This window comes from Gouania willdenowi, chromosome 7 (assembly GCF_900634775.1).
Source record: "Gouania willdenowi chromosome 7, fGouWil2.1, whole genome shotgun sequence".
Taxonomy (NCBI): domain Eukaryota; kingdom Metazoa; phylum Chordata; class Actinopteri; order Blenniiformes; family Gobiesocidae; genus Gouania; species Gouania willdenowi.
This window is the reverse complement of record NC_041050.1, coordinates 27,240,068-27,263,629: the sequence shown is the minus strand read 5'-3', so window position 1 is coordinate 27,263,629 and position 23,562 is coordinate 27,240,068. Positions and strand designations below refer to the sequence as shown.

Genomic DNA, 23,562 nt, shown 5'->3' with positions numbered 1-23,562 from the left:
TGTAGTGTTAGCTATTTTGTGTCTACGATGACGCAGAAGTTAACAGGTCACAGCCAGGTCAGCCAGTTGTACAACTGGAGAAGACCCAAACTTCAGATCTGGATCCTAACCTCATTTAAGATGATTGTTTTTTTAGCTTTAGCTAGTTTTTGGCCTGTATTACGAAACTGGATTTCCTCTTATCGCGCTAACGTCTGGGATTAATTGGTGTGTGCTGTCCTACGAAGCTGGATAACTTCTAAATAGTAAACTCTATTACTAAATCACCATGGTAACTTAAGCTGAACGGCTAACCTGGTCTGGACCAGGTTTTGTTCTGGCTAGGATCTGAGCGAGTACTAAAGTCCCGCCTCCTGACCAATAAAAGGAGGATCATTGTGAACACGTCTCTGTGTGGATCTGATGTGACGCTGACAGGAGAGAGAATATTTAGACATCGATGCAACCTTTTCATTTACCGATGACATCCTATAGGAAACATAGATTTGTATCTGATGGACTGACCTACATTAGTCAGCTGATAAAGCCTGAGTGCATCAGGCACTTTCAGTCCAATAAATTAATTATTTCATTCATTTATGTATTCTGTGGTGGCGCAGAGAGCCTCAGCGATCTAACAATATACAGGCTGTATAAAATATAAATATATTCCACTTTATGATGGAAGCTGAGCTGTGTGAACGCAGCATCAGAGCCACAGTGTCTGTTTATTCTCTGTTTATAATCTCACTAATTTAAGTATTAACACTAGTCAATTCCTGCATTCATTCCTTGTTGTTTTTACTACAGCAACAGTGTTGTTTTTGGTCTGAATTATAGATTTGAATTCTTCGCATTTTTAAAGAATTATTCCTCAATTTTGACGTGAATTGCTCTGCAGTTCATCCGTGATTGTGATTGGTCTGACGCTGTAATCTCCACCCCTGTCACAGGAGCGCTCACGTAGCCAGGCTGAAATCAACTTGGTTAACTTAGCGTGTTGATACCGAGATTTGTAGTACAGCTTCTCTGTGATGGAGAATGTTTGGATAGGTGAAGCCTGCTAATGGAGGTAAATCCAGGATATAATTATCTAACTTCGTAGTACAGGCCTTGTAGCGTTTAGTTCAGATGCCACCTACTACACAGTTTGATCTCAAAAGGGCAAAATAAATATAAAAAGATTACTTTACAGAAAAAGAACATTTACATGAATGTTGGGCTCTAGTATTCACTTACAACATGTAAACGATGTAAACAGCATGTTTCAGTGTAAAGCCATAAGCTACCAACATCAGCCCCGATCAAGTATCTTGGCTTTTTGAATTCTTAAATTAGCATTATCACATGTCTATTTACAGGAAGAGTTAGTTGTAACAAACAATTTGTGATGTAGTTATTACCAGACATAATATAGGCAGAGGAAAATGGCAAACCCTCACATACAGTATATTAGCGAGATAATTTGTGATTTTGGAGGAACTGAACTATGCAGTGAAAATGATTTTCACTTATGTTTTCTCTGTAGTTTTCACGATGAATAAAATCCTCTAGCGAGACCAATTGAAAGCTCGGACGGGCGGAATTTGATCCGCAGGGGTTGAATTTGACAAGCGTGAATGTCCATGACTTAATGAGTCAGAGCGTTAATCCTCAAGAACTGTCATTTCCAAGTGTGTAAAATCCACAGAGTTGTTTAAAATGTCCAGCCTACACAAACAAGATTATATGTATAAAAAATATTGCATTACTCAGTCTGTACATTTGTATTCCAGTTGCAATAAAGGGTAAGATACTGTGTGATAGTTTAGGTTACACCAGACATTGGCAACTGGCAGCCCCCCATCTAATATTGTGAGGCCCCCAACAAAATGAATCCAAAATCACTCTAAAAATACATAAAATGACAGAAAAATACACAAAGACAGCAAAAAATAAAAATTACTCTAAAAACATAAAAAATTACAGAAAAATGCACAAACGGACGAAAATAATAAACAAAAATAGACAAAATGACAACAAATTTTACTTCATAAACAGACAAGACGACTACAAAGAAATAACAATAAAGTACACTAAACAATAGCTAGAAAAACACACAATCACACCAAAAACACACAATGTAACCACAAAAAAAAAAATACAAAAATACAACAAAAATGCACAAAATAAATCCCAAAACACAGCAAACACAACAAAAAATACACAAATACACACAAAACCCTTTGTTCTATCATTTAATTAATGCTGAGTGGTTATTATTCTAAATTATTTGATATTGATAAATTGATTGATTTTTGTGGCCACTGGAATAAAAGTTGACCATCTCTGAGCTACGTTAGCACCAAAAATCAAGCTGCGGCAACCAAAAGATTCAGAATTCTTAAGGTTATTTGGATTAGATATTCAGAAATGTATGCACAAACATACATTCATGTTTATGTTTTTAGGTTGTAATCTTAAAACAACCTAAAAACATTATTGATTTCACACAGCGTAACCTCTAAACGTTGTTGCCATCCTTCACCAAATGCTGCTTCTTTGTTTTTCTTAGAGAAATACAGTATTTTACCCTCTTGTGGTAGAATGTATTTTTACTTTGATATAATTTATTAGCTGGATAGATTTTATTAATCAACACTGAATTAAAAAGAAAAATATCAGAAAATATTAGGATCATTTAACATGTAGAACGTGATTTTTTTTTTTTACGGTTTTAGGATTTATGTTGTAATGATTCCTTACACGTTAAAGCAACCCAAATTGTTTTTCATTCAGATACATCAGAGGTTTATTTTGCTGTAATACGATCCATGTCAGGTGAAATGGCGTCTTTATATTGACCCTAGGCATGAACATGTGTGTTGACCATAGGTTGACCATGCTGTGGTAAGCATCCCCATCCCTGAAGCAGATAAATGAGTTTCAGAGACGAACGGCTCCATCTGGTCATCACACACATGGAACATCGGTTGTGTAAAATGACACATTGGACGTACTCTATTCCAAAACCTTCAAGTGTTTTCTGTGCATATGTTTCCACCAGCTGTAAACGTTAGGATACGAGCAGCCAACATTTAAAGATGGACCATATTTAAGACAACATACTGTCATAATGTTAACCAGCAAATCTGTCAGGGAGGCTTTGTATCTTTACTCATTTTCATTCACTGCCAATTTCCACAGATTTGCTCATAATTATCTGCCTCATTAGCAACTTTTCATACAGATTTCTTTTTTTTTTCTAAGTTAGACGTTTCCTCAGTCACTGCTACGACGCTGCCTCCTCGAAGGCAGTGGTTGTCAACCTTTTGAACTCGCGACCCCCAAAATAAAGGTGCGAGAGACTGGGGACCCACACTGTACCTGAAGGTTGAACACAGGCATGAACATTCAAGTGAGTCATGTGGAGACAGGGCTATCTATAAGGAGGAATAAAGGGGAGAGCTCCATAAAGTCAGCTAAGAACAATTAGATTAAACTGGCAAATAATGGGCATAACAAATCGTGAATGTATTCAAGTTGGCAAAAATAAGCATAATGGGTCAAGATATGCAACAAAGGGTTTATAAGTGCCAGAAATGTCTTGAAAGTGGAAAAAAAAAGTGCAGAAAAGGTATTGAAATGTGATGGAGAAGAGGCAGAAATGAGAATAATGTAGGAAAACTGCATTAAAAGGAGCTAAAGTATGGAAAGAAAAAGTGATGAAAATAGGTTAGTATATGGCAAGTTTGGTGTAGTTGAAGAAGGTTCTCACTGTCTCTCAGAAAAATTGTATAAATGAGAAAAAATGGGCTCAAATTGTTCAGAAAATATTCTTAGTTTCTTGAAGGCATCTGGCGACCCCTTCCAAGTGTTTTATGACCCCAAGGTTGAGAACCCCTGCTCTAAGGGACTGCCCATGTTTTATCAGACTGCTTTGGATTCATTTGAAAGCTAACAAAGCTAACCTGAGCTCCACTCTGCCGTTGACCAGAGCTAAGGAGATGAAGTCCTTCTTCCCCTCTTGGCCATTGTAGAGAAGTATGCCGGTCATGTTAGACGCTCTGAACTCCATGGCGATGCGGACTGTGTGGTACGCGCTCATGGTCTGGAAGGCCAAGTAGGACTGGCCACCGAAGGATGGAATGAAGTACTTGATCACTGTGGAGAAACGAAGACAAGAAAGCGACTCCTTTCATTATCATGGATGAGTGGAAAAAAGATTTTAATCAGCAGAAATACGTGTGCAAGTGTGTGTGATTCAAAAATATGCAACAACGGTTTGTTTTTTACCCAGCATGCTTCAGTAGCATCAGAGCGCCCGTTTTTACATCCATAAGAAAGTACAGCTCTCAGAAAACCTTTGTTTCCTTTATTCACTCAACATTAAGGATTATTATCATCCATTTTCTCCTCCATGGGCTCTCTTCCTCTCTGTCCATCTGTCTCTCTCAGGGGAACGCCAGCTGATGAGCTCCTTTACTCCTAATGGTTTGATTGATCTGACGAAGGTTCGTGTGCAGTTGGGGTTGTTTTTTTTTCTTCCCCCCCCCATGCGTGGATAAATTCATTCAACCACTCCAACTCAACAGATACACACAGATTCCCAGCAGCTAATCCCCATCAAAGCAATTAGTGTCATCTTCAGTCGCAGCTGTGTGAGGTTTGCTCCAAAAAGATTGAAAGTTAGCTAACAGCGACGGGAACAAAGGAGTCTTGCGTCTCGAGCAGCTCCCCTTGATTTCAGAGTTTTCACCGCAGCGCTGATTGGATTACACGCCGCCACTGGTGAGCGGCTGCGTGAACGCTGGCTTCGGGGATGTCGAACGTGTCTGCAACGCTTCAGATGAGTTTGAAGTGCAGTCGCTGAGGAGAGATGTTGTGTCTGATGCAACCGCAGCCCAACGCTTTGTTCAAACACGTAGAATTGAACTTGTTTCTCTGTCCAGGTCAGTGATCACTGGTGGTTCGAGAAGATTTATATCACCTCATAAATCCACATCTGTGACCACATTCTGTTTGATTTGCATATTCAAACGCTAACTGACAATCATTCTCAGCCTGCGTTTGCTACAATTAGCAGAAATATAATGCTTTTATGCTTTATTCCAATCAAAGATTTATTCCAAGAGGCTCCTTTCATATTTTGTCTCTATAATGATTATGCAATTCAAAGAATACATTAAAGCATGTGAATGTGGCTGGTAGTGATTGTAAAACAGCTGTGAGGCACGATCGAGCACAAGGAACATTGCAGTGCATGACTGAATATTTTCCTGTTATTGTAGAGACCAATAAGAAGCATGAATGTTGTAAAATGAACTAAACGTGCTCTCATTTTGTTTTGGTGTTTAATCAGCAGAACCATCCAATTTGTAGCATTCCTGTTTTTAAGTAAAAATCTGGATTTTTTGAAAACACAATTAAACTTCTGTACACTAGCTAAAATCGCTACTCCTCTGTTATTCATGAATGGATCGGGCTGAAATGTGGTAGGTATAATCTATGGATGTGTACGCATAGACGCTCGGAGCCCAATATTTGATTTGGGGCCCAAAAGAAACACAAAAACGAAAGTCGGTTTCTCATTTATTTGCCAGTCAAATATTACGACGGTTGGTGGTACCGAATCTTTGGCACATACCAATATATTCCTTCAGGTGAAGGAGGCCGAAGCTACCATAAAAACAGCCCAAACAAAGTCTAAACCCCCGGTTCTGAGGAATCCTCGGGGCTTCACAGTTACCGTAGAGTCACGGTAGGCAAAGCCGCAGTGTTCCTGGGTTTACTTAGCTTCTATAGCATTTACCGTGTCCCAGGAGCTGGTGGTGTTGTGCCAAAGTCTGTGACCAGAAAAAATCTGTGACCGCTGCGGCTTCTCAGCGGTAGAGAAGAAGAGTGCTAAACCTCTTTGTAGCTAATAAGAAGATATTTACCCCCCCTTAAACATGACGCTGTAAACGTCCGTCAAGGAGCTGCAGGGGTTTGAACTGTCGCAACCTGCCGTCGCAGATTTTGGCACAACCCTGGCACTCGGCTGCCACTCGGCTCGGCTTCGGCTAGTCGATGTTGACTCGACTAAATGTTGACTCGACTAGTATGCACATAAAGTCGACCTTTAAAATTATGTAGTCTTTCAAGCCCTAGTTTGGTATGAATGCTCTATGAATGAACATGATGAGATGCTCAGAGCCCTTTTGCCCTTTTTTTGAAACTTAGTCGTGAGATAAATCATTTCAAAGGTAATGATTTATCACACTTTTCCGGTAATTTCTAAATTTATCAGAACATAGTCGTGTGATATATCGTTTCAAAGGCAATTCAATGTAGATTAAGATTTTAAGTCACACAATTTGATATGTTTTACTCGGTGGAACCGAGTCATTTCACTGAATTATCGGGAACGTGGTACATAATATTTTGCGCGGAGATGTTCCGCGGGCCCAGCCGGAGTTCATCTGAACTTGTTTAAAACAGCTGTCTGGTTTTAATCTATGGTGGGACTCTAAATGTATGAATGTGTTTGAGTCCTGCGACGTGCTGGACAATCATTAAGGTTTGACTTCACATAAAGACTTTAATTAATAAATTGTTGAAAAATCTTTTTTTTTTACGCAAAACATAACATTTATTCCTCACATCCCTTAAATGGTTTGTTGGGGAGTCTTTGATGCATGATGATGCCACAGCCATGCTTTGCTCTGGAGATGGTGTGTGTCAAACTCAAGCTGGGCACACACACATAAGGATTTTCTGAATTTGAAGATATTTTTTATTGGTTTACAGACCACACACTTGAAAATGAAAAATTCAGAAATGCTGAATTCTGAGTTGCCTTGAACCCAGCATTTCGTGTTCCTCAGTCAGCTCGCTTCTTGATTGGCTACATTCTGTTCCATGTGACAGGTCATGAGTTGGTAGTCGTCGGCTTTTATCTCACACATGAGGAGTTTTGCTCGTAAATACTTAATAATTTCAATATATACGATTGTTGTCCCCCACTCGTTTCAGGACAAATTCAGTCTAAACACACCTCAGACTTCAGGATCATCTGATAGGATAATCTTAAAAGACATGTCTGCCATCCTTGGCCATGAAGGGAGAAATTGGGACAAACACAACCCGTTTATCTTTATGTTTGTACCTTGGTTGATGCACAGACGATGTAACCACCGAAGAAGAGAGGAAAAATATGGCTTATAAACGCTAAATATTTAATTCTAACCTATTTTTCTTTTACAAGCCATTAGTTGAACCCCAAAGTGTTTATATAGCCATTATCCCAAGTTTAACCATTGAAAAATAACTACTAAACTAAAGCTCCGTTAAGTGTCTAAACCATAGTCAAACTCATTTTAGCTCAGAGCCAATTACGGACCTTGATCTCAAGTGGGCTGGAGATTTTAGGAATTCAGGAATTGATTTTGTTACCAATTTTTATGTAAATTTGTGGAATTGTTTGTGAGAAATTGTACACTCGCTTACTCCCTCTGATCAACTGCTCTTCCATCATTGTTCACCTTATTTTTGTACATTTTATTGTTCTTTGTATGTTTTTTTTTTATCTTGTTCTTTGATTGTGCAGTGACCTTGTGTACATTGAAAGGTGCCGAAAAAAAAAACCATTATTATTTATTATTTGGTGAATTTGAGATATCTACAAATGGACTATTTAGTACTTTACACAATAATTTACGTTGTCTTTTCTTCTTTCTCCTGCAGCCCGAATTGGATGCTCTAAAGCGCCGGATTTGGCTACCAGGCCTTGAGTTTAACACTTGTGGTTTAGACATTCCCCACTTTAACTGGAAACGTGACCTGACTGACAGAGAAATGAAAGTTTACCTTTCTCACACACGGAGCCCCCTCGCCCAGCGGGGCACTTGCAGCTGAAGTCACTGCCTTCATCCTCACAGGTGCCTCCGTGGAGGCAGGGGTGCGAGTCACAGGGCTTCTGCTCTCTGTGGTGGTGCTGACCTCTGGCATGGTTGATGCTTGGGGTGAGAGGCAGTCTGGTGGTGGTGACTGGTGTAGCAGTGGTGGTGGTGCTGGGGCTGGGTGTGGTAACCGGTGCTGCTGTTGTGGTGCGTCTGTAAAAGGTTCTGCGGGTGGTTCCTGGTGGGCGGCGGGTGAAGTAAGGAGTGGTTGTGGTGGGAGCGAGGGTGGTGACTGATGCGGTGGTGGTGGTGGTGAAGATGGGGATGGTGGACAGGCCTGAGAACAGAGCAGGGGAATAAGATTTAGAACTTCATTTCATTGATGTTGTTCCAGCCACATCACACTCACCATAATTGGTGAAGCGAATGTTCTCGTCCTCTGGCTTCTTCACAGAGATGCTGGTGTCCCTGGAGGCCTTCAGCTGTTTGAGCAGGGCTCCAACGATGTCCTCCACTGTGCATCTTGTACCTACAATAAACAAGAGGTACAACCACTGAAGGGAGAGGTCTCAGAGGAGCACTCGCACGCAGACACAGGACGTCTTTAACGGTGCCACGGATGCATCAGGCCGTCTGTGGGGAGCTCTCAGCAGACCGCTTGTCCTCTAACGGTCACCTGTCCGACTTTTTCCAGATGAACTGTTCTCATTACGTGCACAGATGTTGCTTTACAGGCCATGGAGGAGCGCTGTGTTAACAGCCCCGTACGCTGTGTATGAAGGACACTAAAAGCTGCTCATAAAAAATATAAAACCACAGACAGAACACACACAGAGAGCCAGATACACCACAGTACAAAACATTTTGACTACCTATAGGTGAAGTTATTCATGGCCCATGTTTAGGCTATACTTATTGGTGCACAAGGTTAGCAACATGAACCAGGTTTTTCTCCACTTTAACGGCACCCAAATTAAATAGAAAAGGCATGTGATCAAACAAAATGCACAAAACAATGATCACATCACTGGCAAAGAAAAAAACAGCCTTCCACGATGCAAGTGCTTCTGGATTATTGTTTTCTAGCTGGAAAGCATTAATCAATAAACACCATGGTAACAGCATGTTTGTTCCCAATTGAACCAGGCTGAAAAAACAAAATGCTTTACCTGCCTTCCATATACAGTAGCTACATCAGCAAAATATATCCGATGCATATATACACTTTTTAGCTTTTAAACTTCTTAAAAGAACAGTAAAATAGGTCACATCCACTGCAGATTAATCACTGGCTGGGACAATGTGAGCCTTTAAATGTACTGAATGAAGTAAAGCAGTCGGAGAAACTTCTAATAAAATACATTCGAGCTCAGTAGAGATGTGCAGGACCGAGTACAGACAGACTAATTTTCACTTCCTCGCCTCTGTTTGAGCCAAAGATGAATAAGAAATTAGATTCAGTTAAAAAAAACTAGACATCTCCTATAAAATAGGTCTTAATTCAACCAATGGCCCAGAAATATCGCCTTGTTAATTCAAGTTAGTTGATGATGTCAATGTTCGTAAATGCTCTTCACTGGTGTCCCACCTGGTTTGAAGTGGGCCTCGACGAATGCCAGGATGGAGTTGCTCGGCGCCAGGTTGCGAACGCGGACGCTCATGAAGTCTTTGCGCACCTCAGACTTCCTGAATAAGTCGTTGAGCTAAAAGGGAAGAGAAACAAAAAGAAAAGAAGCGGATAAATGAGGCTGGTAATTACAGTAAAAACGAGAGAAGGAAGGAACCCGTTTGGAAAATGCAGTATCTTAGTGAAGAGCTGAGACAAACGTCCTGCTGTGCCAACATTCTTATTGGCTTCATCCACAGTTCTTTCATTGTGTGTAGGTTGCAATAGCTTAACAGGACGTTTCACTTAACTTTTAGTGCTAGAGTCGCCTTTAGCCAACGTGTGACCTCTGAAGTAGTCCAACTGCCTAACGTCTCACTCACAGATACTTTATGGATGATGTTCTCTTTGCTGCAGAGGTGGAAATAACCAAAGAAAGCCAGCTTTGTCCTCGTCTCAGCTGTTGGTTAGAATCACAGGAGCTAGAGAGCCTGTTAACCCACTTCATTCCTTTGAGTGGCCACTTAGGTAGTTTCCATTACGTGCTCCACCATAAGCCCCATCTGCATCTCACAGATTGTATTGGAGCCAAGCATTATGAAATACACTAAAGGACATTTTTAAACTCAAGTACCCCAATGCTATTACTCCTTGGTACCATTTGTTCCATGCTGTCCATTATGGAATATCCAGCTACTTCTGAGGTCATCATTAGTGTTGTATAAGAGTGTCCCAATCTGTTTTTTAAAAAAAAAAATACATTTCTTAAAATTTTATCATTTTTTGTTATAAATAAAACTTTTTCTGACAATTACTGACTAATACATTAATTTATATATTTAAAGAAAAACAAAAAAACTAACACTACCATTAAAATGAATGAAAAATAATCTAAAACTAAGCATTTTCAAAACAAATAAAAACCAATTAAAAACTGGCAAACCCGCTCTAAAAACTGAATTTAAAAACAAAAGTCAAACCGGTATAGAAAATTAAAAGTAATGAAACAAACAAAAGAATATATATTATAGCCTTGAAAGAACAACACTATTATACGTGACCTCCCTTTCTCTGATTGGCTTTTGCATTGAGGAGCCTGACATATTAAAGGTTTGGTAGAACTGGGAAAAGAAAACCCGTATGAGGATCAGCAGAAACTTTCCAGTATCAGAACTGAAGCAATGGGAAAAACCTGAGTGGAAAAGTAACGAGGGCATTAATAGAAATCTACAACATTTAATTTAAATAAGACAGTCGTCAACATCCCCCGCCAGATTGGTTGTCATTATAACTCACAACCTTTTCCTAAATGTCCTAAATCGTAGAACTCAGATGCATATGAAAATATTATCACATCAGAATATAAAATTACTAACTATCATTTCTAAGAAAAGCGCACTTCTCATTTTCGAACTCCATCAAGGTATTGATACCCTGATGCCACACACTGAATTTGGTTATCCTATCTTAAATGATTTCTAAGAAATGCTGTCCCTTTTGAAGATACAGTACCTTGAACGGAGTAAAGAAAAACGGAACAAGGGCAATAACTCTGGAAAAAATAATTGCGCACTTCTCATTTTCGAACTCCATCAAGGTATTGATACCCTGAAGCCACACACAATTTGGTTATCCTATCTTAAACAGTTTCTGAGAAAAGCTGTCCCCTTTAACTCACACAGATGGACGGACGGACGGAGCTCAAACCTATATCCCCCTTCCACACATTGTGGCGAGAGATAATAATACTCAAGTAAAATACAGATTCTCGAAAATAGTACAGTACTTCAAATTTATTTTACACTGGATCTACAACAGTGGACTTATTCAAAAGTCTGAGTTTAACAAAAACAACACCCAGGAGGAGAAAGTCACCCTGGCTAACTGATTATTGTAGGGGTTTTGTTTTCAAGCATCATGATTTTTCAAAAAGCTGAAATATTCCTCTCAGGAATTAGGCAGGCGATTGCCAACTTAGCATCAGCGAGAGTCTGCAGAGAGCCATTAGCTTCAGCTTTTCCTTGTAGTTGTCTTTATTAAACTCGCTTTGAAATTCGGTAAAATTCCTCAATTAAAAGCCAATGATCATCAAAAGAAGGAATGATGGCACTGTTCATATTCATGTTTGTACCATCATGTCTGAAAGAAATATCTTACAATCCAAAAACGACAAAAGTATAATAATATGAAGTCATATTCTAGAACATAATCCTATTTATTTGGTCCTGTCTGATGTGATGAGGTTGAAAAAAAGGCTTTCAATCACATTTCTACAGCTCACCTCCAATATGATCCCCTTTTTTTTTTATTAAAAAACAAACATCAGGCAGGTTGTTTTCTCCCTCTGATATGATGTATTTTCTGAGCAGAGTAGAGGCAAGCAAATATCTTTTCTCTTTCACCCTCAATGCTGTTTTCCTATCAGGGCTCTGACCGCAGAAATCACTCCGGCTCTGCATGGTAGAATATTACCGGGCCGCTTCAGGCGTGTCAGCTCTGGAAAAAAAAAACGCGCTGTGAAACCGACCGCAGGAGTCGAGAAAATTTGATTAGTCTTGGCTCTCAGTGCAGGCCTTTAGTGTCGTGATGCTTTGAATGTTGTTTCAGAAGCTTTTGCATTCTTGTCGAGACCATTGTGGGCGAAATATACAGCTGGACTAGCAGTGCTTTTTCAACAGGTCACACAGATAAAAGGTAAAAGCTGAATAAAAGCACCATTTAGGTTTGAACACTCAAGGGCAGAAAAGGGCTTCAAACTTGAAAAGAATGTAACTTGTGTGGGATGGCAGAGCAAAAATATTATGTGATATTTTTTATCAGTTAAAAACATTTTTATGATGATTGAAATCTGATAAACGCTCCCTGATTTCTCTGTGATATTCATTGTCTTTGTGCACATGCTATGTATTTGGTTTTTCCCCCATTGTTTTTCATTTGTATGTAGAAATGTTTACATCATCAACATACTGTAAATGCAAAACATTTGTAAAATTGACCAATCCAGGCAGTAACACAGGAAAGAACAAAAGGTTTGGTCTGTTTGTTTGTTTTTTTTATATTTTCCTGCAGTCTTTGTATACATTTGTTGTTGTTTGTTGTGTTTATGTTGTCTTTTCGTGTATTCTTTTTGTCCATCCATCCATTTTCTGAAGCTTTTTAGGGTCGCAAGGTAATATTGTTGTCATTTTTTTTAAATTTTGCTCTCATTTTGTGTGTTTTCAGTCATTTTAGGTACATTTTTATTTCATTCTATGTATTTTTGCTGTTTTGTGTATTTCTGTTGTATTTAGTGATTTTGGAGTCATTTCTTGTATTTAGTATATTTTTCTGTCATTTTGTGTAACTTTAGTGTTTGTTTTGTGTATTTTACTGATATTTTGTGTGCGTTTTTCGTCATTCAATGTATTTTTTGTCACTTTTTGTGTTTGGAGTTACTAGTTTGGGGGCCACACCTGTTGCCCATGACTCCTCTTGCAATACAAGATGCTCTGGAATATAGTTTAGATCAGGGGTCACCAACACGGTGCCCACGGGCCATAGGTAGCCCTCATGGACCACGTGAGGGGCCCTCAGGAGGTCTAGTCACTAATGAGCGCAATCTAAAATCACTTTTCTATAAAATGTAAGGAAACAATTGCATATGTTAGGAGAAATAAAAGTGTTTCATGTTAAAACTTAAGCATTTCCTACCTTTTTATGTTACTACTAGCCTACCTTATTATCTTACCCTCTAACTAAAGTGAAACCGTGAACATTTAGTATTTAAGAAGTGCATCTCTAACTGGTAGCCCTTTGGATTATTCAGTTCCTATGACATAGCTCACAGTGTCAGAAAGATTGTAAGCCCTGATTTAGATGTTACTTGCACAAACTTTGTGTCTGATTCACAGTCACACGTTACTCTCCATAGCTACTCATTTTTCCTACATTGCGGTCATGTCTCTTTTGGAAACATAGCATTTCAGATTATTATTAAATGTTAGTATGTTTCCAGTAGCAGATGCTTTCTGTATGATAGCAAACCCTTCTTGTTTTCACTGTGTGTAGCCATGGAGTTTGGCTGACCTTCACACTAATCCTAACCCTGCCCCCATTTTTTACTCAAAGAGAAATCTGATAATCAGAGGAAACACGTAAGCCAGGTTTGTGTCAATCTCTTATTTCTTATTATTAATATTTCATTATTTGAAGCTGATGTTGATAACAAACAGCTAATAAAACATGACACCCTTTGGAGCTCAACTTAAAGAGTAACTAAACTCCAAAGCTACTTTTTTCTGCTGAATATATTTGGGTATGAAGTAGTAATGTTAATTGATCCTCGTCCAACTCCAAACATTTTAGTTGAAATATTTCTATTTGGCATGTTTTGTTGTAAAATGTCAGAGTCACTGCCCTGGGTTGAAACTCGGCTATTACAATAGATTTTTGCTTCTCCAGGACCCTCTGCCTATAATCAAGGCATTTTTTTAAATTTCCCTCCTAGTGTAAAGCAGAAATATATTGATGTTTTGAGTTTGTCACACCACAGAAACATGCGTTTCAAAATCATGGAAAAACAAGCTCTTCTCTCTGCTCTGAGACGCTTTGGGCGTGTCAGTTAAAGGCGCTGGAACACGCGAGAAGCGCGCCGCCTCCTTACAGTGGCAGAGAGATGTGTGAAAGCGACTTCAGCGTCGATAGTGCTTCCAAAAGTGCTCGGATCGGGCCAAACGAGATATCAGCGGAAAGGTCTGCTCCACCCGAATATGTCCATCCCTCCCGGTTAGACTCAAAACTGCGCACGCTATAGGCAAAAAACAAAATATTGCGGTGTATAAAAGTGCTCATTTCAAGGAAAATGTGGCACGAGCGGATGCGTTTTAATCCCCCTAGCCCGAATATATGGTTTGTTTTCAGCTAGTGGCCGAATTTCGCCCCCTGGAGTCCACGGAAGTTTGGTGTGCTTCAGCAGCAGGGTTGGGTTTATGCTAATCAGGGCTCCGTTACGTAACGCAGCCCTGATTTCTGACCCGCCCATTAAATCCTGAACACAGAAACTGGAAACACAGTTTTTGAAGCCTCGCTCAACAATTAAATTCGACATGGTTGAATGGTTTTTTACATGTTTTAAGGAAATACATTTATGACCTATTTAATGTCAGAATTTGCTTTACACGGTCTTTAAGAAAAAACTATTTCACCAACAACTTATAGAGCGTAAACTTGTTCTTGAGGCTTTTCATCACAAAATGATCAACGAATATAATTTTTTCTATACACAGGATCTGACGTGTTAAAGTATTGCACAGAACTCACAGCGCCCTCGATGCTGCGGGCCGTCTCTCCAAACAGCTCCGACTTTGGATCTTCCATCTCAGGTGTGTAAAAGATTTCCTGTCCATCCACCTGGTCCAGGTGCACGAATCCAGTGAACTTCATGGTTGCTGGGAAAGGGAGAGGACAAAGATGAAACACTGAAAGCTTCCTTTGTGACTCAGTAGTCGCTGCCTTCACACGGTGCTCGTTTGGGGACAGCTAGGTGTTTTGGGGTTAGTGATGGATTGTGTTTGTTTGTTCTCTGATAGGTGAGTGTGTGACGGATCATGAGGTTGTTTTAACACTGGCTGGTGAAGATAATGAAGATGAGGGAGGAAGAGAAGTGGACAAACAGTGGGAGAATGGGCCAGTTTTACCAGACCGAGACTTGTCCCAAAAGCTGGCCGTGGCATGGAGGGCTGGGTAAAAAGACAAGCAGTTAGACACACAAAAACAGAGGGGACACACACACACACACACAAACAGATAAACGGCTAGTTGGCAGCCTGAAAAGTGCCTCCTCAGCAAAGGAAGAGCCTCCTTGTGCGACCTTGGGGCTTCTGATAGCCAGCATCTATCAGCTCTATAAGACTGAGAGATGCACAGCCGCAGAACGAAGCTCAATGTTAGTTGAATTGTGTGTGTGGTGAAGATTAAAGACACATGTGAGGCGTTGAGGCCGGGCTTCCACGCTGCTCGTAATCAGCAGAGCAAATTGCCCAAATCAATCATGGCTGCCCCAGCCTGCAGAGCAGCAGCGAGGCCCAGACGAGAACTTGTATGATTATCGTAACAGATAGTCCTAATTGTCTTCGTAATACACCAGACCTCGGAATGACACAACTGCTAGCAAAGGGCTTCTTCAGCTGCTAGGTGCCCACTCAGGCGTCCCCTCTGTTGCTCCATAATCTTTACAGTACAGTGTACAGTAGTAGAGTAAAGCAGCTGTAAATAGTCTGGCCAATAGGATGAGAGAATAGGGAAACACTGAGAGTGGACACTGATAAAGATCTGTGCCCGTATTCACGAAGCTTCTCAGAGTCTCTCAGAGAGCTCCTAACTTAGCTTAGCTTAAAAGTGATTGAGGAAGTTTCTGAGAGCAACTCTGAGCAACGAGTTGACAGAAATGTTTATCTTAGTGAGGAGGTGTGGTTGACTCTGTTGCTGGGTATGATGCAGTTTGATAAGAGCTGTGATTGGTTGTTAAAAAAAACTCTGTGCTCCTGGTAGTGAATGGAGAGTAAAATAAACTGATGATACTTGGACTGAATTAAGAAATCTGTAATCATGAAATTAATTTAATTCAGTAAAATGAAATTAATTTATACACATCTTAAAATGTGTATAAATTAAAAAAATCATCGGCAATATAATAATCGGCATGTGAATGAGGTTCACATGCCGATTATTATATTGATTTACTAGGGATGTAACGATTAATCGTAAGGCAGTTAAAAATTGATTCATAGGTATCACGGTTCATATCGATACTCAGAAAATTGAATCGCAGTACTTTTTTTAAACCTTCTCTTGTCCAGAAGTGTAGGCAGCAGGCGGAATCTCCTACTACTCTTAAACATGTTCATAAATGATTCCTTACCCCTTTAGCACTGAAAGAATATCTGTAATATTACATGAATATCTGTAAAATTCAGGTTTTTCTATTAGCTCTGTGTGCTAGTGCGGAGCATCTCTTCTTCACTGCAAGAATATCTGCATGCCAAACGACCACTGGATTACCAGCGCCCTCTGCTGGTCCAAACAACTATCTGGTGTAAATAAACCAGAAACAAAATAACAATAATAATAATAATAATAATAATAATAATAATAATAATAATAATAATAATAATAAATGAATAAATAAATATAAGCCGTTATTAAATCACTGTCGTTAAACATATTGAGAATATCTTGCCGTCCTCTTTGTCTTTCTCTCTGTTTCTGTCTGTTTAAGACACTTTTAGGCTTCTATAAAGTTCTCCTCACCACTCCTAACAGTTTTGCCTAAGATGCTTTGTGAATTACTTTTATCCTAACAAGAAAAAATTCTAAGAAAAATCTTAAAATTCGAGGATTTCTAAGAGTGACATCACTAAGAGCTTCTTTTAGCCTTAGGATGCTTTGTCAATACGGGCACTGGCTTTTAATCTGCAAGGACGACATTAAAGAGCCAGATTTTCCAGCCCATTGCCATGACAGACATAGAGAGAGACAGAGAGAATGTGAAACAGAGAAGAGATGTTTGAACTTTCAATTCAAATCAACTGGAAAATCTAAAGGAGTCAGGCATTCTATAGCAAAGGAAAGAGATTAGGCTTACAGCAGCAAGACTTTAACCCTAAGAATGTTAACATTGTCTCAATAATACATAAATATTGTTTAAAATCTCAAAAGTTTTGCTTTCTTTAGTCGTGATAGAACAAAATCTCACTTTAGATCCCTAATTATTAAGAATACAGTAATTATCTCTCTCCCTCTCTCTCTCTATATATATATATGTATATATATATATATATACACATATTGCGATTTTGATTTCATTCACGATTTTCTTCAAATTAAGTTTCAGTGCAATATTCAGAATGTATAGCAACATTTACAAACATTACAGTTTAGACGGTGTTTCGGGTGGCTGCTTCGACATGTTGAAGCGGCCAGGATGGGAGGGGTGCGGGCGGTGCACCTACTCAGCGGTCCACAGAAACATTTCCTCAAAACAAACGTTCTTTGCCTCACGATGATGGCATTTAATCCACATTCTGTAACTTTCAGCATTCAACAGTGGATTCCATCTGCGATTTCCTTAACGTGGAAATTATAGGGCCCTAATTATTGGCTAGCGTGACCTGTCCACGAGCAGCAGGCCACTTCTGATTGGTGAGCTTGGTGGAGGAGGTGGGAGACAGCATGTATGCAAAAAACAGTTAACAACAGATCCTGGGTCAGCCAGGAGTGCTGCAAAACACGGTAATTTGGCGATCACGATAGTGTTTTCTGAAAATGCGATTTTGATCAAAAAAACGTACAGCAGACTGTAGGTCGATTTCCTTGAAATGTACAATTTTTGCAGAACAACAACAAACAAGTCAAATCGTTATAAATAACATATCCAATAGTTCATAATGTAGGCCTGTTACAGCTTATTTAACTGTGTCTTGTTTGTTTTTAAGACCGTCTTCATTGTTTTATGAATGAATGTTTGACAGTGCACTTTGAGCTACTTGCACCTTCTTTTCCAATGTGGTTTTATACTACAAATGAACCTGAGTTACTATTTTCAGGTGTTATAATCTGGCATTTAACTGAAGCTGCTGCTGCTCCGGGTCGACTTCCTCAGTGTTGGAGCAATGGAATGTAATAAACTCATTACTAAACACTCCTAGTGTTACCTGTGCACTCTGTTCACCACAGACAAGTCAGTCAGGACTCTTTGATATTTACACATGGTAGAGGACATGCCCATCATTAATAAGTTTTGAAATTTCGAAGGATCGAAAGCAGTGAATCCACAATTTACTCATTAGTTGCCATCGCAGGCCTAAAAACTGAACAGACATGTAGATTGGGTCATTGTATAAATTCACATCCTCAATTTTAAATGGAAAAGACAGCGACTTAAGTCCCAGAAATTATGATAATTGTTTTTTGTTTTCATCCATTTTCAGTCAACTAAATCAGTAAAGGATGTGATTGACTGCAATTCTCTTTATTTTCTTCCTGAAGTCCTGCCTTTTCGCACTAATTTGGATTCAACATTAATAGAATGCAATTAGTTTGAATAAAATCAACATTTAAATTGTTTTTGTTCCATTCTTTAAGGATTATTATCGATTGTTTATTTTGTCCTGATTTTTTTCAGCCTGAAGTGTTGAAAAAACAATAAACGCTCATTTCAGTGACAGAGAAGATCAGCCCGAGACCCTCTGAAGAGGAGAAAGTATCGCGTGCATCGATCAGCCTATTGTACAGCCTGCTTTTATTGGCAACTCTTACACTGAATGAAGTATCGACCGCTGGCCGAACTACTATTGTTAGCAGAGATAAATATTTACAGACTCGGACAGATTCGTTTTTATGATCATCTTCCAGCTACATGTGTGCTTCTGTCACTGCTGCATTTTGATAAGAAGATTCTGATTGGCTGTGAACTCTGTTAAAGGTCAAAGGTGGCAATGCGTTTTCAGAACAGCGTGGAATACTTGAACCGCAACCCAAAAAACGAATTAATCTGCAGTGTTGGTTCATTTCGAGTCATGACCCAGAGCGCTCTTTGGTAGTCAGAGCGAATCCCTACTTTCAGATTCAGCTCAAATAGTAGAATAAAACGAGAGGAGATTTCAACTGAGGAATGTGGAGCAGATGAGGAAAGCAGGCCTTTATCTTTATGAGACGGTGGTGGCAGAATGCACTGATTAGTACCAGAGCAGTCGTCAACCTTTTCAAACTCTTTCTACTTTCAAGCCGTTCAACTCCGGCGAGAAATGAAGTGATGCAAGCCCCGAGTGAGCGCGTCTGGTGTGTTGAGTTAAAAAGAGTGGTGCGCTGCCTAAGACACAAACGCACAACTTTGGCACTGAAGGATTTGTTGTGATAAAAGAGGAGGACTGATATAGCAAGAGCTAGGGATAAGATCACTGCTAAAGCACAGCACAAGGCCACAAGAAGATCAAGATGAGTCTCATCCAAAGACTGGAATGGAGGAAAAAAAGTCCAAACTCACTGGAGGAATAAGATCAGGGCTGTGTTGGTAAATAGAGAAATGTATATCATTAAGGTCATGTTGGCTGTATATCCTGGGATTAGTCAAAGGATATATTATTATAAGCATAATACATACATACTATATATATATATATATATATATATATATATATATATATATATATATATATATATATATAAATAAAACAGGAGATAGGACACATTTGGTGTGAAAATGAATGCCATTTTACCAGATCCTCACTGCAAACAGCAGCTAGCTTCTGTCAAGTAAATAATCAAGAAAACCATTAAACAAAAAAAAAAAAAAAAGTTTTGTGAAATTTAAAAAATATTCAAGAATTGGACGCATGCCTAGTTTGTTTTGTTTTCTTTATAGAAAGTGTCTGGAGGTACGTTAAACGTAGCCATAGCCCCCAGGACTACAGCTACATTTCTTGGTGGTGCCTGTGTCACCACCAAGCCAGGATAGCCGGGTGGTCTAAGCGCCACACACACTCTGGGTTTGAATCCCACTTTTGACAAATAATTTTTTTCATTTTAACATATTTAACAAGGCAAATTCCACCTTTAAAAATACATATCCGACAAAAATAAAGATTTTAAGGTTCGGGATAAAGTTAGGGTTAGAGTTACAGTTAGGATTAGGGCTAAATTAAAAGGGTTAGCGGGGTACCTAAAAATAAATATGAGCTAAAATTACGGAACTTTAAGTCTAGTGGTGCACCTATCACGTGACCCAAACTGGCCAATGAGGGGTGGTGCGCATCTATAGAGTGGCAGTCTACACATACGTTTAACGTACCCATAGCAACATCCCATTTTATATTGTATTTTATTATGTTAAAATTGTATTATTTTCATTTTATTTTGTATTATTATCATTTTTGGAGCCATTCCTGTGTATTCCTACACACTGTGTAGATTTTGGTTGATATTCCATGCCTAAAATGCCATCAAATGTAATTATTTTTCTTGTCAAGACCTGAAATGCTTTTGGGAATCAGAGAGTAAATGTCTTTAGGCTAATTATTTAATCACAAGTCTCTTTTTTCCTTTATTATTTACACTTTGCACAGTCAATGGACATGTTGACATTTTCTTGTGGGCCTTATATTTGAGCAGGACACTCTAGTTAGTGCATAGACATTTATAAATAAACTAAGAAGACATGACACATTCCAATTTGTATGATTTAAAAATGGATGTCTTTAGTTTTAATTTGTAGTTGCTTGTACTCAGGAGATAATGTCCCTTTAGGTCTTTGTAGCCCTAACGTTCATTTAAACTAGGAAACTGCTTTCTACTGACTGAATAGATATAAGGCTAATTCCCTCCAATTTTATTGTATTATAATTGTAATGACGCGACATGCTTCGTTAAGGGAAGCAGTGAAACAGAAACCAGAACAAGACACAAATAAAAGGAAAAAAACATAGGCACATGTTCGATATCATTACAGGAAATGTTGGCAGTGTGACTTACGGGGACAGTTGGCGCCCTCTGGAGTACTGGAGGATGTCTTGCCATCTGGACAACAGCCAAACTCAGTGTTGTCACAGGGTGACCTTTCCTCCGCGAGCACAGAGTCGCTTGCCTCTGTAGGAGCTGAAGGAAATACAAAAGGTACTCATAATAATTCATGATATACTTAATAACTCCCAAGTCAACGCCATTTTATCTCCAAAAAGGAGCTGAACATTAATGTTCTTAAAACCAGAACTCATCTACTTCTGCCTTTGTTTCTTCTCCAGATGTGTGTGTGTGTGTGTTTTTTTCCAATACACTGACCACTGATTGGCCTGTAATCTGCCAGGAGTGATTATATAGCATTTTCAAGAGAAATGGTTTTCCACCCGGAACTCATTCTGCTGGGCAGAGACCACTTAATTGGCACTGCTGCCAGTCACGTTGCGAGCAGAGCACTTGAAATGATAGGGTGTGCGTGTGTGATAACTGGTCACGACTGATTGGCTGACAGTTGCCATCAAGACGTCCAAAGAAAAGAAATAGTGTCGTGTTTGTGTTACTGTCACTGTATAACTGGCTATCTTGGGACATAAAAGCACCCAGGCTTTCTCTCTGTGAAGGATGAGAGTGAGCATGAGAAGCAAGCCGCCATCCTTCTCTAATGATGCTGCATGTGGTGATGGTGGTGTCGGAGTGGGGGGCTGTGTCTCGAAGCTGTGCAGTTTATGGCTGCCCAGAGATTAGAAATAATCGTAGAGGCAAACAGCTAGTGGCTAAACAAGTCGTAAAAACGTCGCCGGCGGGGGACATCCAGCTCAAGGACTCACGGTCAAAGCATGTGAGACAGGAGAAGTGGACAGGGGAGGAACATTAGGGGGGGGCTTGGCTTTATGGGGCATTTGTTGGCATGTGGTCCTTCGATTTACACATGATTGTCTAAAGGGAGGAGAGAGCTGTGAAGGGAAGCACAGGAGAGCAAAGGGGACTGAGAAGGATGTTAAGTGGAAATGGACGCACACACGCACACACACACACACACACACACACACACACACACATAAGAGGGTCAACTATAATAGATGCAGATTTATAATATTGCCTTTCTTTTATCCTACCAATGCCAGATGTACAAAGCCCATTATTCATGCAACAGTTTGAATCCTGTGTTACTAAACGGGTTAGAGTATCAACTATACGTGGCTTCTAGTTTAATGCAGCTATGCAAATCTTTGATATGAGCAGGTCAATAATACAGTTTCCCATAAGTGAAGGTGATAGAAGTCACAAGCTGATAAACAGTCAATATTCCCCCAACTATCCTCAAACAAAACTTGGATCTATTCTTAACCCCAAGAGCAGAGCAGATTTTATATATGAGGGTGTTCTAGGGTAACATCGTTGCTTAGAAACAGAAGTCGCCATTTAGGCTAAGCTGCCAATTAATGGCAGCAGGGTGATTATGTTAGAGTTCATGTTGAAGTAGGTGGTAAAGTTGCTTATTCCACTTGAAAACAGCTGCTCTGTATGTTTTCGCCCTGTTGTACTACTTTGGTATTTTTTTTATTGTGTTTTTATTGTTTCTTGAAACTTATCATTGTGCAAAGATGCCTTGGGTGTCAAGAAAAGTTCTTCTTCCTTCATTCTTCTTCTTCGTTCCTTCTTCGTTCTTTCGTTCGTTCCTTCTCCTCGTTCTACTTCTTCTTCTGATGATGATGATGATGATGATTATTATTATTATTATTATAAAAGAAGTTGATGGTATTTGCCCTGTTTCTTGCTTGTTAATATAGCTTACTACAAATTAGACAAAAGTAGATTTTCTTACATCTAAAGACAAACATACTTCAAGCAGTTTTTTTTCTGCACACGCGCAGCTCATTGTGCATCGCGACTCTGTTGCACACAGTGAATTAGGGTGCAGCTCGCTCATGAGCTGATGATTCAGACACATGCTGTTACTTTTAACCAGGGGTGTCAAACTTATTTGAGTTCAGGGGCCAAAAATGGAGCAGTCTGAGGTCAAAAAGGCCAAAGATTATAGACATTTCAACATTAATGTGTCCTAGTTTGTACTTCCACGTATAAATGATACATACAGTATGTATGGACAATATCAAAGCAATAGGTGACATATCAGTCACTGCAGGATCTTTACCTAAATTTCCCTAATTTTGGAACCATTTTTTAAATTTGGGAAAATTGCTGGATTAGAACAAATTTTGGGAGTTCTTGTCACAATTTGGAATTAAAAATGACTGCCATTATGTGATATAAGGATGGTAAAACTGTGAGCCCTGTAAATATTGTAGAGTTTCATTGAATTTGTATATTTTGAGGTGCTGAGATATTTACAAACAAATTAGTTGGTAACTTACTCGAGGATTCATTTTTTTTTTTTTTCCCATCATGTTTACTTAGTAATTTAAATGCAAAGCAAAAAAAAGTCCTAATTTTGTCCACATATTCAAATTGTCAGGAACACCAAAGAGGTTACAATTGGACATAAATGTTCTTTTTTCTAGCAAAAACCCTTATCTACAGTCAAAACTTGCACCTTGTATTTGTTATGTAAATGGTATATCAGGATACACACACAGACACACACACACACACACACACACACACACA

The 23,562-nt window shown here is 39.2% G+C and overlaps 1 protein-coding gene across 9 annotated transcripts in view; it reads right to left on the bottom strand.

Moving 5' to 3' along the window:
• The window catches only part of agrn (agrin), a 421,410-nt gene that overhangs the window by 45,594 nt on the left and 352,254 nt on the right, over positions 1-23,562 (bottom strand). For all 9 annotated transcript variants that reach the window (XM_028452860.1, XM_028452862.1, XM_028452868.1 and 6 more), the window contains 6 exons: positions 20,950-21,072; positions 14,743-14,870; positions 9,427-9,541; positions 8,248-8,367; positions 7,807-8,175; positions 3,930-4,122 (listed from right to left, as the gene is read on the bottom strand). In XM_028452860.1, the coding sequence (XP_028308661.1) occupies positions 3,930-4,122; positions 7,807-8,175; positions 8,248-8,367; positions 9,427-9,541; positions 14,743-14,870; positions 20,950-21,072 (1,048 nt within the window). The remainder of the gene's footprint in view (positions 1-3,929; positions 4,123-7,806; positions 8,176-8,247; positions 8,368-9,426; positions 9,542-14,742; positions 14,871-20,949; positions 21,073-23,562) is intronic.